The 12573-nt window shown below is 40.0% G+C and overlaps 1 protein-coding gene and 1 long non-coding RNA gene across 3 annotated transcripts in view; one reads left to right on the top strand and one right to left on the bottom strand.

Annotated features, from left to right (window-relative positions):
- The first annotated feature begins 201 nt into the window (after window positions 1-201).
- Window positions 202-10188, top strand: spartb (spartin b). Of its 2 annotated transcripts, none has more exons than XM_014014157.1 (8): window positions 202-391; window positions 793-1568; window positions 2952-3149; window positions 4006-4153; window positions 5373-5567; window positions 5659-5817; window positions 8621-8711; window positions 8864-9601. In XM_014014157.1, exons 2-8 carry the CDS (start codon window positions 798-800, stop codon window positions 8922-8924), a joined length of 1623 nt encoding a protein of 540 aa, XP_013869611.1. In that variant the 5' UTR covers window positions 202-391; window positions 793-797; the 3' UTR covers window positions 8925-9601. The 2 variants fall into 2 exon arrangements, with proteins under 2 accessions (XP_013869611.1, XP_013869610.1); XM_014014156.1 differs by having other exon boundaries at window positions 203-391; window positions 9509-10188.
- An 805-nt stretch (window positions 10189-10993) lies between these two features.
- The window catches only part of LOC106521533 (uncharacterized), a 2296-nt gene continuing 716 nt past the window's right edge, over window positions 10994-12573 (bottom strand). The window contains exon 2 of the long non-coding RNA XR_001310677.1: window positions 10994-12062. This is a non-coding gene — a long non-coding RNA (uncharacterized LOC106521533). The remainder of the gene's footprint in view (window positions 12063-12573) is intronic.

The raw sequence follows: 12573 nt of genomic DNA, 5'->3' as shown, positions 1-12573 counted from the left end.
TATTTATTTATTTATTTATTTATTTATTTATTTATTTATTTGTTTGTTTGTTTGTTTGTTTGTTTGTTCTTTTTACTGCTCTCCCGTGGTGACGCAAAGAACTGCAAAAAGGGTTCGGTGATCTGCTGTTTCCTGTTAATACTTTCACAATAAAAGCCGTCAGTTTGTATTTATTTGTGGTAACAACATGCTCTCTTCCGGTCGCAATTTTCTCTGAAAGGTCACGAGTGCAACTCTGTTCACCAGACGGCGTTGAATGTTTTGGAAGTCGTCTGAGCGTAGTTTACTTTAGAATAAAACGTGGTTGTGAGACTTTAAACTTTGTTCGGTTGCCGACACGGACAAGTTGACCACAAGCTAACTTGCTAAGCTGCGCGTGTTTAGGACTCGGGTAAGTCGAACAACCTGTTCGGGCTGTGTGATATTAGCTATTTAAAATACATGCCTACAGGGTTTTCTCTGTTATTTTATTGATATTCGGTGGTGCAGTGAAACCTGTAAAAACGTACCGTCTGCACGTAAAGATGTCAGCTTTCTGCTTTGTGTTTGACCATTTGGGATTAGCTTGTTTAGTCCAGCACAACACAAGAGAGAGTCGTGGGGTAATTTTAGGAGCTATAAATTCACTTTAGACGGAGCTTGGAGGTAAGGTTGAGTAAAGTGTAGCCCTTGAGCAAACATGGATAAAGCTTTGCCACATGTTGGGTCATGCTGTAATTTTCACCTTGTGTTTGTGCTGATGGAATATAAATGATACAACAATTTACTGACAGCTTTGATGTCTTGTTTCAGAGGGAATGGAGAAGGCTAAACAGGATGCATTCGATAACGCCAGGCTTCAAATGATCAAGGATGGCTATGAGAGGGCTTTTGAGTGCATCAACAAAGGACTCACAGCAGATGAGGCTGGAGACAAGGAGGCAGCCCTGGAGTTCTACAAGCAAGGCCGAAAGCACCTCCTCAGGGCCATCAGCGTGCCCTCCGTCGGAGGCGAGTGCGTTGGCAGCTCCTGGGAGTCGGCCAGGCAGATGCAGCACAAGATGCAGGAGACGCTGAACAGCATCACCACCCGCCTCGCCATACTGGAAACCAGCTCTGACGATGAGTCTGCCGCCACGCCGAGCTCTGCAGAAGGTCTCCACGCGAAGCTGGCCACCAAGGAGAAACCAGAGGGACCAACTACACCGCACCTCCGTTCCAGGGTCGGAGCAGCTGGAGCTGTAGGAGGCATGGCTGCAAACTGCCCACCCGTGGCCCCCGCCGAGCAGCCTCCAGCTTACTCTCCTCAGGCAGCCGACGGCCACACGTCCATCTCGTTTGGGACAGAATCAGGGGAAATGTCGGTGGTCGGAGAAGGGTTCTACACCCGGACCAACTCGACTCCGTCTCCCCAGAGCGTGGGTGAGGACGGAGAGGAGCTGTTGTGCATTCCACATGGTGTTCAGATCTTCTTCGTCACACCCGAGGGCCAAGTGAGTGCTCCTTCATACCCAGGCTACCTGCGGCTGGTGAAGTTCACCGGCGATCACCCTGAGACGACGCCCAATCGACCGCCAGCATTTCTGCAGGTATGACAGAAAACACTCCTTTTCCTAAACCCTGACAGTATAAGCCAGCATCCTGCCTGCCTGATGCAATACGGGGGAAATAAATGTCTTCACTGACATTTTGAATCTGTCCAGTGCCCTTTAACCTGATTTTGTAATGTGCTCAAATCTTAAGATCATTAAACTGTGAGATGAGATAGCCTCGTCAGTGATCGATGGCCTTTGCCCTATGAACACAGTCATGTGGGAGTTGTTTATCCAGTGTCCCTAATCAGAAAGACTGATGTCATCCGGTGAAGAATATCAGGTCAGGATTAGGAGAAACTAGATGATGAGTCACTGTTTTCTTTTTGAATATGTGGTTCAGAGAAATAATAGACAGCTTTACTGGGAACATGAGGTTAAGATTTGTTGTTACTAAATTTCATCCTGCAGTTAGTATTGCATTAAATGTTTGTTGAAATGCCTTAAGTTCAATTTTTAAAAGTTCTCTTATCATATAGTTTTCTTATATAAATAGATATCTTCTACAAAATTCTCCTTAAAGGGGTTTGCGTTGATAAAATGCAATAGTAGGGGGGTAAAGGGGGGGCATTATGCAAAATCGTCTTTTTTGAGTTTTGTATCCGGTTAAAATGCCATCCCCTCATCAACAACACAAAAACATATCCAGCGTGTTGCTTTGACTCACTCATGCATGTTTGAGAAATCGCTGAAGTGGGATTGTCAGAAATGGTAGGAGGTTCTTAAAGAGACAGAGGCCAATTTCAAGGCATTTATGTAGACTGAAGTCAAATTTATCTTTGATATACAACATTTTCATTACTACTGAACTTAACAGTTACTTGATTATGTTATAGAATTGAACTATGTGCCTGGAAAGCACATACCCAACCCTCGCCACAAAAAAAAAAGTGTCTTTAGCCATCACATCAGTTCATTGAGTCTTAAAAGCTCGTACAGCTCTTCAGGGTCTTGGATGTATTTGCTGTAATCTTTTGATGGCACTGTTTTTGTCCTTCTGGTGGGTCAGGAAGCAGAAATGTGACTCTTCATTAGGGAATTTCCCAGGTGTCCTTTCCAGTGGGCGACGTCAGTAATTCTATAAAGCCAGCTTACACTATCCTGCCCTGTAATCCTGTTAGACATGCAGCAGTCAGAGGATGACTGTGTTCTCTGTTGGGTCTTCTGTAAAAAATTCCACTGCTTTTACTCATCTTAGTTCTTGCAAACTTGTCTTTTATTTGTTTACATTTAATCCCACTTTCAATTAAACCTCCTCAATGTGTATTGACGAAATAAACAAATGGGTCTGATACAAATAACTGCCGTTCCAACCATTATAAGGCTTCTTTTTAAAAATAAAACAATGCAGCCGTTTTCCTGTCATTTTCTTCGTGGCAGGTGTGTGACTGGCTCTTCCCTCTCATGGCCATGGACTCCCCAGTGTTGCTGTGTAACACCGGGGTCTTTATGTTTCCCGACATGATGGCTCCTGGTCCAGGCTACTACGTGGGGGTGGTGTTGTCCTCCGAGCTGCCTGCTGCAGACAGAAGTGTGTTTCAGGACCTGCTGTCCCAAATGACAGATCTCAGGGTTCAGGTCGGTGAAGCCATTTTTTTTTTAGCATTTCTTTGTAAATATTTGCAAATGGACCTCATACTTTATATCTATTTATCCTGGTTCTCTGTATCTCCATTCCGTACATGTTAACACAGTTCTTTGGTTGGTCCAAAAAAAAAGAAAGATTTGCGCAGAAAACATTTTCATTGTTTGAAGTCACCAAATAATATTTACACTTGTGCCTCTGAAGCGGAACAGAATGGTGTTTTTAAGGAGATGTTGAAGTTAAAATTAGTTTTTTGTTTATGATGAAGTGCTGACTCAGGAAAAGGTCAACTTTTTCATTCTGTAATATTGGCATGAAGTGCCTCCTCCTACCCGCCTCAGGTCTGGCATCTTTCCCCCAACGTTGCCCCTGTCTCAGCATTGAGGGGCTTTGATCCTGGCAGGTGAGGAGAATTAATCAGATCTAATGCTCTTATCTGCAGCACTCGGAACGACATCAGCACTTCAGCTGAAAGACAAGTATCAGTTCAGCCTTGGTGGAAGTAGAGATGGTGCTACAAGGTGACTTTTAAGAATGCAGTCAGGCTAGATATTTGCTTGGATGGACGTGGTAAATTCTCAGAAAGTAAGTTTTTTTTGCTTTAGTTTTATTTCGGGAACAAGCAGATGAGTTTTTTTTTCTCAAAGCTTGTGTAACTTTTTGCAAATGGCAGTCTGTTTGGGGTAAACAGATGGAGGATTGTCACGAGAGGCACTGAATGAGAGGTGCTGTTGTGTTGTGATCAGATTAGACAAAGAGACAGATTTTTTTTCTTTTTTTTTTTCTGGGAAGTTATTCTGATTTGCAGCCCACACTGCCATAGTAACACCAGTGTGTTTATACGATCAGCCTCCAGATGAAGCTGCAGACGCCCTCAACCTCAGTCAGAAGGTCTCCATCCCCACACCTGAGGAGACCGAGCGAAAACCAGCCGAGACCGAGGAGGACAAGGCGCTGCCGGAATGGAGTGAAAAGGTGGCGAGTGGAATCTTGACAGGTGAGGTCACACCGTGTCTTTATATTTGAACATCTTCTTTAGTAGTTTGGACCTGCCGTGCTTTTAGGTGAAGCTGGGTGGTCCAGACTGAAGCTGTGACCAAATTCAGGGGCTGCATCCTTTGAAGGCTGATTACGTCACAGTGATGCGCTGAAGGCTGTCTAAATTCAAAGGCTCTTACAGTTGCGGCCTATAAATGCGTCGTCCTCCTCCCCCAATTTGAGGGATGGATCCGATGTATCCTCCTCAGCCCACCCTGTCCCAAGATGCTTAGCTAGCCCACTAGGAGATTTTATTTGCCTTTAATGGTGGACGAAGCAAGAGACGGAGCGAGACAGGAGTACAGTTTGAAATAAAAACCTGGTAGAACAAAAATAGAAAGTTTGATTTGTTTGTGTTGTTAGGTTTTTGTCATTTGCATAGATATCTTTTTTTAAATATTATTCTTGTCAGAAATCAATGTAGACGAGCTCGTATGGTTTGTTCTTCAAGTGTTGCCTCTAAGCTTTAATTTAAAAATGTTAAAGTGCCTGTGACATGATTTTAATAAAAGAAATATAAAGGCAATATTGGAAAGATAATATTATTAGCACATTGCTAATGAGATGAACAGTTGTTGAGATATTTGCCTGTGAAGGAACAGGAAGTGATGTCAAAGGGGGGAACACCTGCATGGAACAAAGCGTGGATAAAACAGCTAACGACACAGACTGTAGAGAAGAATCTGATGTTTCTTTAGATATTTTGTGTCACCATCAGAGAGAGATGAAGACGAGTCAGAATTCAAATAATATTGTTTCAATAAACAAAGATTAGAGAGTTCTTTTTGTTAAAGAGTTCCCCTTTGATGTCACTTCCTGTTGCACTTCGGCTGAGCCAAGCTCAAAAGGAAATATGCCATTTATGTGACAAAATGAGGAAAATCACATGTTTTATGCAAGGTTTCTTCTATAAAAATGTGTTTTGTTTGACTTTGTGTATTTGATGAATAGACATGTCACAGGCACTTTGTTTTGCTCGTTTTGATTTATTTCCAATCTTTAATTGTTTCTGTTTAGTGTGGTCACAGTTGCAGGGTAAAGGTGTGACAAAAGATGAAGCCTATCCATCCAAACTCAGTCTCTTTAGTCCAGTGTTTGTGGTTGATGAAGGACCCGTGTCCTTCCAAGGACGCAGCCTCTGAATGTGGACACAGCCTGAACCTGTGTGATCCTGACAGGTGCGTCCTGGTTAAGTTGGGGCTTGGTGAAAGGTGCCGAGTACACGGGAAAGGCCATCCAGAAAGGAGCGTCCAAACTCCGAGAACACATCACTCCAGAGGACAAGCCTAGCAGCGTCAGCCCCACCGTCACTAAAAGCCTCCACGTGGCCAAGCAAGCAACGGGAGGAGCTGTTAAAGTCAGCCAGTTTTTAGGTGAGCGAGTCCTCTTCAGGTTTTGACCTTGTGTTGTGATTCAGGTGTTTGGCAGCAGATGGCTAACTGAAGTGCTGCTGTGTCGCTGCAGTGGACGGGGTGTGCGCTGTCGCTGGCTGCGTGGGTCGAGAGCTGGCTCCTCACGTGAGAAAACACGGAGGCAAGCTGATTCCCGAGTCCATGAAGAAGGACAAGGATGGACGTTCTAACATAGATGGAGCCATGGTGGTGGCGGCCAGTGGAGTCCAAGGTAGAGTAAAAACTACAACGTATATCCTCACAAAATGGATTGGATGTGAGAAACTTGAAGAAAGGTGCATGCAGTATTTTATCCTTGCCAAATTTTTTAAATGAGGTAGAAAAATAAAGGCATAGATTGACATTCTGAATGTTTATAAACATTCTCATTCTATTCTTATAAACATTTTATAAAATTCAATTCAAAAATTCAATTCAATTAAAAAAATTATTCATTTCATTTAAAAATAACCATAAACAATAAAAGAAAAAGAAAATACACAAAAAAAATAAAATGAAAGGCAGCAGAAAAAGAATAAATCTTATAATGTCTGCCCCCTTTATCCCCAGAATATATTCAAACAAAACATATTTTACAAAACAATTCATATAGCTTCACATTTTACTTTTCCATATACCTTCAGAAAACTAGCTTTTATCTGTTTCTTAAATATATACGTAGATCTGGCATGGATCTCAAGGTGGCTTGAGATTTAGTTACCGTACTTATTTATATAAGCCTCCCTAAAATCATTCAACTTAATTTTCTTGTAGCTGCCATAACCATTTTGTTTCCTAATAGTTCAATCCACCCTAGGGCTGCATAATATTAGGAAAACCTGTGATGTGCGATGACAGTGCTTAATATGACGATATGACTTGCAATAAATGAACAAATACATAAGTATGTATTTCTGATGTCTTTCTGCTCTGGGTTCAGAGCAAAAAAACAAAAAACAAAACAAAACTAATCATTTCCATTTCCAGCATGATTTTTTTTAAATATGAAGAGATACATCTAATTGACCAAATACATGAAGGACTCCGTTTGATTGGTGAAATATTTCAAACTTCTCTCTGAGTGACAAAATGCATAAATGCAAACTCTTGAGCCAACCATTTATTGCAATATTCCTGTCGCGCAGACTGTTATCGCGATGACGATACATTTTCGATATAATGTGTCGCCCTAATCCACCCTGAAGCCATATTAGAACAATATACAGTGGTTTGCAAAAGTATTCATACCCCTTGAACTTTTCCATATTTTGTCACATTACAACCACAAACATAAATATATTTCACTGGAATTTAATGTGAAAGACCAACACAAAGTGGTATACAATTGTGAAGTGGAAGCAAAATTTTACATGAATCAAAACATTTTTTACAAATAAAAAACTGAAAAGTGCGATGTGCAAAATTATTCAGCCCCCCTGAGTCAATACTTTGTGGAGCCACCTTTTGCTGCAATTACAGCTGCAAGTCTTTTAGGGTATGTCTCCACCAGCTTTGCACATCTAGTGACTGCAATTCTTGCCCATTCCTCCTTGCAAAACAGCTCAAGCTCAGTCAGATTGGCTGGAGAGCGTTTGTGAACAGCAGTTTTGAGATCTTGCCACAAATTCTCAATTGGGTTTAGGTCTGGACTTTGACTGGGCCATTCTAACACATGAATATTCTTTTTTTTAAACCACTCCATTGTAGCTTTGGCTTTATGTTTAGGGTCGTTGTCCTGCTGGAAGGTGAACCTCCGCCCCAGTCTCAAATCTTTTGCTGACTCCAACAGGTTTTCTTCCAAGATTGCCCTGTATTTGGCTCCATCCATCTTCCCATCAACTTTGACCAACTTCCCGGTCCCTGCTGAAGAGAAGCACCCCCAGAGCATGATGTTGCCACCACCATATTTGACAGTGGGGATGGTGTTTTCAGAGTGATGTGCAGTGTTCTTTCTCCGCCACACATAGCGTTTTGCATTGTGGCCAAAAAGTTCAATTTTGGTCTCGTCTGACCAAAGCACCTTCTTCCACATGTTTGCTGTGTCCTCGACATGGCTTCTGGCAAACTGCAAACGGGACTTCTTATGGTTTTCTTTTAACAATGGCTTTCTCCTTGCCACTCTTCCATAAAGACCACATTTGTGTAGTGCACGACTAATTGTTGTCCTGTGGACAGTTTCCCCCACCTGAGCTGTGGCTCTCTGCATTTCATCCAGAGTCACCATGGGCCTCTTGGCTGCCTCTCTGATCAGTGATCTCCTTGTTCGGCCTGTAAGTTTAGGTGGACGGCCTTGTCTTGGCAGGTTTACTGTGGTGCCATACTCTTTCCATTTCCGGATGATGGATTGAACAGTGCTCCGTGAGATGTTCAAAGCTTGGGAAATCTTTTTATAACCTAAGCCTGCTTTAAACTTCTCCAAAACCATATTCCTAACCTGTCTGGTGTGTTCTTTGGACTTCATGATGCTGTTTGCTCCCCAATATTCTCTTAACCAACATCTGAGGCCGTCACGGAGCAGCTGTATTTGTACTGAGATTAGATTACACACAGGTGGACCCTTTTGAGTCATTAGCAGTCATCAGGCAACTTCTGAATGCAATTGGTTGCACTCAGGGAAAAGGGGGCTGAATACTTTTGCACGTCGCACTTTTCAGTTTTTTATTTGTAAAAAATGTTTTGATTCATGTAAAATTTTGCTTCCACTTCACAATTGTATACCACTTTGTGTTGGTCTTTCACATTAAATTCCAGTGAAATATATTTATGTTTGTGGTTGTAATGTGACAAAATATGGAAAAGTTCAAGGGGTATGAATACTTTTGCAAACCACTGTAAATGTGGCAGAAAGCTGTTCATATTCCAGATTGAGTTGTATAAAAGCAAACCAGCTCTGTACTTTAGTTTTTGCCATCAAGGATTTTTTTACACTTTATTCTCGACCTATTTACAATAAAATGCAAAAAATGTGACGTTAAAGAAAAAGTAAATTCATGAATTCTGTCCATACAAAAAGTGGGATCCCTGTATTTGTTCAGGGTTTGCAGCTGTGTGGACTGGTTTGGAAGTAGCAGCCAAAGACATCACCAAAAATGTCGCAGCAGAAACTGTCACCACCATAAAACACAAGTAAGTCTTTTTCTTTTTGTGTTGCACCCTCTGTTCTCCCGTTCACTCACAACTTTGCTAGATGTGGACGTGTGTGTGTGTTTCAGTTGATCTCTTGCACTGTATGAGCAAAGTTAAACATGCTGTCACTTGTATCCCTCTCTGCGTTACAGATTTAGGGGTCTACAAAACATCCCTGACACACCTAATGAGAGGGAGTGTAATTCTTCTTAGCTGCGCACAGCTGTTACTTTCACCACTAACTACAGATACACTCTATTTCCCTTTTTTTAAAATGATGCACCAATCCACCCCCACCTCATTAATTCACCTTTGAATGCTGCTTTCACCAACTTCTAAATATGTTTCTAAGGAAAATCTCCCAGTTGCTAAGATTACTTTCCTGCCTGATCTTAACATCCTCTTATACCCTATGAGCTGATGTTGGATGTCCTGATAACTGCCAAATATGAAATAAAATGGGTTTTCTAGAGTTATAAAATTATAAATAATAATAATGTGGTCAAATATATTTGCATTACCATTCTCTCTTTTATTATATCTGGTTGTATTTGGGTTTTGTGGGAATCAATTACCAGGACATCATTTGTGTAAAAACAGGTTTAATTTTGACTGCTTTTGTTCCATTTAGCAAATTTGAAATCTAATTGTTTGCCTTTCAGACTGGGCACATGCACGGGTGTAATTCTCATATTTCAGCATGACATATTTGCAGTCCTTGTGCTCCATATGGATTAATTTTCTAACCTGTTTACGCTGACCTCCTCCCCAACCTGACTCTGATCCTGACTCTGAAGGTACGGGGCGGCAGCAGGACAGGCCACGGACAACGCCGTCAATTCTGCCATTAATGTCGGCATCACTGCCTTCAACATCGACAACCTGGGGATCAAAGCGGTGGTGAAAAAAACTGGGAAGCACACGGCGCAGGCCATTTTGGAAGATTACCACCTTCAGGAACAACCCCAAACCGAGACGCAAGTTGAGAAATTGAAGAAATAGCTGCTGGTGTCCTGCCTTACTTCAACAATGCCTTAAAACTTTGTATTTACTAATTTCAGAGTTCTATATTTAAAATCTTTATTTATAAAAAATACATTCTATGTTTACAAAGTAACTACTGCAACATTTATACCTTACAGTTTTGTAATCTGAAAAGCCGATGCTTCTAAATGTGGAACAGACAAATAAAATGTGCATCAAGCTTATTAAAACATGCAGTTTCTTATATAATTTGAAGATGTGTGTTTTAACAAAACTGTTTTTGAAGAAACTTTTAAATTCTTCATGAATTTCCTAAATGTTTGTGAAGAAATAAATGAGCCGTTAGTTTGTTTAACTAACTTTATATAAAATGTCTTTACTTGTAGTGAGCCACACAGATTTTTGGTTGTGCTGTTTGAAGTACCATCACTGCTAATTATACCAGCTATTAGTAAAACACAACTAAAAACAATAAATATTTGGGGAAAATTCACTCGTTAATTTGTCTTTACTTATTTATTCATGAGCTTTTCAGAATATTTTGAATGTTAAAGCCTTGAAGTGTAAGTGTTCCTTTTTTTTTCATGATTTTTTTTCACCTCAACAGTTAAGTTTCTGTTTAGGTCAGTCGTTTTCCTTGTGAGAAGTGAATCAAACAATAAATTTAGAAAATTTAAAGTTTGATTGAAATTTTGTCGCAAAAAAAGTCAAAAGCATTGCTTAAGCAGACTAATTTTGATTCCAACAAAAAGCTGTCGGCCTGTTACTGAAATGTTCAATCATGGACATGCATTACAGGGCAGCTGAGACTCAAGGGCCTGCAAACATATGATTTTTATTAGAAGTGCTTCAAACATTAATATTTTTTGTGGAATTAAACTTAGAACCCAAACAATTATTTGACTTGTCAAGCAATTTTGTGAGGCAGTTACAAGAACCATAAATACGTGTTTTTTCTAATACGCCACCTAGTGGCTGGATGTCAGAAATACAGTGGTACAAATTAATCAAAATATATATTTTTTAAGTTACCATATTTTATGAAAAAGGAAAAATTTTAAAATGTATTTTGAAGTTTCCAAAAATTGTTGGATGATCGATATAAAAAAGGATTAAAATAATTTTAGTACAAATAAAATCCCAAATTCAATGTATAGTGAATTGCAGGGTTTGCACTTTAGTTTCAAAATGTAGGTCAAGAACCACTAACATCCTATTTTTTTATTTCTGAGGGTTATAGTAACATGTTGGTAACAGCTGTAAATGGATAACAGACTGTAATTCTCAATCAGACAAAATTTAAGGGAATATTTAGCAGTTTATTAACTAAAGGATTTTTTCTCCAATGATCAGACAAAACAGTTATCAATAATCTTTCACAGCTTGCTGAACAAAAAAACTATGTAAAATACACATGGCAGCAGAAAAAAAGCAAATCTTGTGTAATTTTGTTGCAAGAACTGTAATTAAGTTTTAAATAATTATTGAATATTTCTGCTTTACAAGAACTTCAGAATAAAGGCTAACAAAAAATGTCTTACCCACCACCCGACTACCAATCATGCACAAAAAACTGCATCGGTCCCTTTGTTTTATTTCTAAATTTAAGAAAACATTAACATCAACATCTTGACAGAGAAAAAAACCATTTCATCTGCATGATGATAACTTTTAAAGTTAAACAGATCCTGCTTCTGGTGAAAGAGCAGATTCTAGGTCGGCGTCAAAGCTCAAGTTGTTATTGCCATCCAAAAATAAATCCAGCCATGATGGACTGACCATATCACACTGTCTGTCATTGTTCAGGACAAGGGAATTAGACAAAACTCCAGGTATTGGAGGGGTTTCATTTCCACTGATCTGGTCAACATAAGTTGAAGATGCACTTTGAGGTTGAGACAGTGGGATGACTTGTTTTGAAAATACTTCTGCTGTATCAGTCGGGTCAATAAGAAGTGAATCACTCTGTTTGAACAATGAGTCCAAATCACTTAAATCACTCTGCAGTTCTGATGGTCTGGCTTTGTCAAAGTTAACTGGTGGGAAAGCAACAGGATCATCCTGGCCAGAAGTGATATCCAGTGACATTTGTGTTGAGAATTGGTCTGATCCCATCTGTGGAAAAGTGTGACTGGTAGCGGGAGGTGTAAAAGCACACGAAGAGAAATGTGTGAATGCAGAACGTTGGTTCATCCAGTTGTTTTCTACAGACTGAAAGGGGGCTGAAAGAAACTGATTCTGGCACACTGGTAGCAGTTGTCCTCGTGGAACAGTCGATTCATCTAACAGTATTGGCCGGGCGAGCTCTGCGGTCAGGCTGTCCGCTTTACCAAGTGTCTGATCCATCGTCAAAGGGCTATCCTCTGTCTGAAAATAGTACGAGGTTAAAATCACACTGATAAACATAAGGGAAAAATGAGACAATACTGTGACTTTTCACAGCTGTTTTTGCTCTCAGTAATAGCGTCATGTTTAGTAACTAACAAACAAAAAGATGAACATTTTACTTTTTCAAAGCAAACCATAAAGTTACAGTTAGCAAAATGAACTGCTCACATTTTCCTTATTTGTAAAATTACACTCACATTGACAACTATAACTAGCTCAGTGGGAAATTTGTTTGTAGCCTCCATTATGTAGCCTACACTGCTGCTACCAGAATGTAATAAACCTATTTCACACCATCATACTCTCACTACCAGTATTGCTACCAGATTTTAAAAAAAGATACATACTGAATATGGTACTGGTAGTTATATATATAATTTGTATTTTGATTTTAATAACTATGTCATGTTGTGTCTGTCTTTTGTACAGCCCTTTGGTTGGCTTTGTGCTGTTTAAAGTACTTTATAAATAAAAGTGGCATGATATATAT

Source organism: Austrofundulus limnaeus, unplaced genomic scaffold (genome assembly GCF_001266775.1).
Source record: "Austrofundulus limnaeus strain Quisiro unplaced genomic scaffold, Austrofundulus_limnaeus-1.0 Scaffold110, whole genome shotgun sequence".
NCBI lineage: Eukaryota > Metazoa > Chordata > Actinopteri > Cyprinodontiformes > Rivulidae > Austrofundulus > Austrofundulus limnaeus.
The sequence above is the reverse complement of the archived record's forward strand: the minus strand, read 5'-3'. Positions and strand labels throughout refer to the sequence as shown.

Coding starts and splice junctions, on each gene's coding strand:
- spartb (XM_014014156.1), top strand. CDS start 798: ATGGAGAAGGCTAAACAGGATGCATTCGATAACGCCAGGCTTCAAATG. Junction 4,154..5,372: donor GGCGAGTGGAATCTTGACAG/GTGAGGTCACAC, acceptor TGATCCTGACAG/GTGCGTCCTGGTTAAGTTGG. Junction 8,712..9,508: donor GTCACCACCATAAAACACAA/GTAAGTCTTTTT, acceptor CTGACTCTGAAG/GTACGGGGCGGCAGCAGGAC.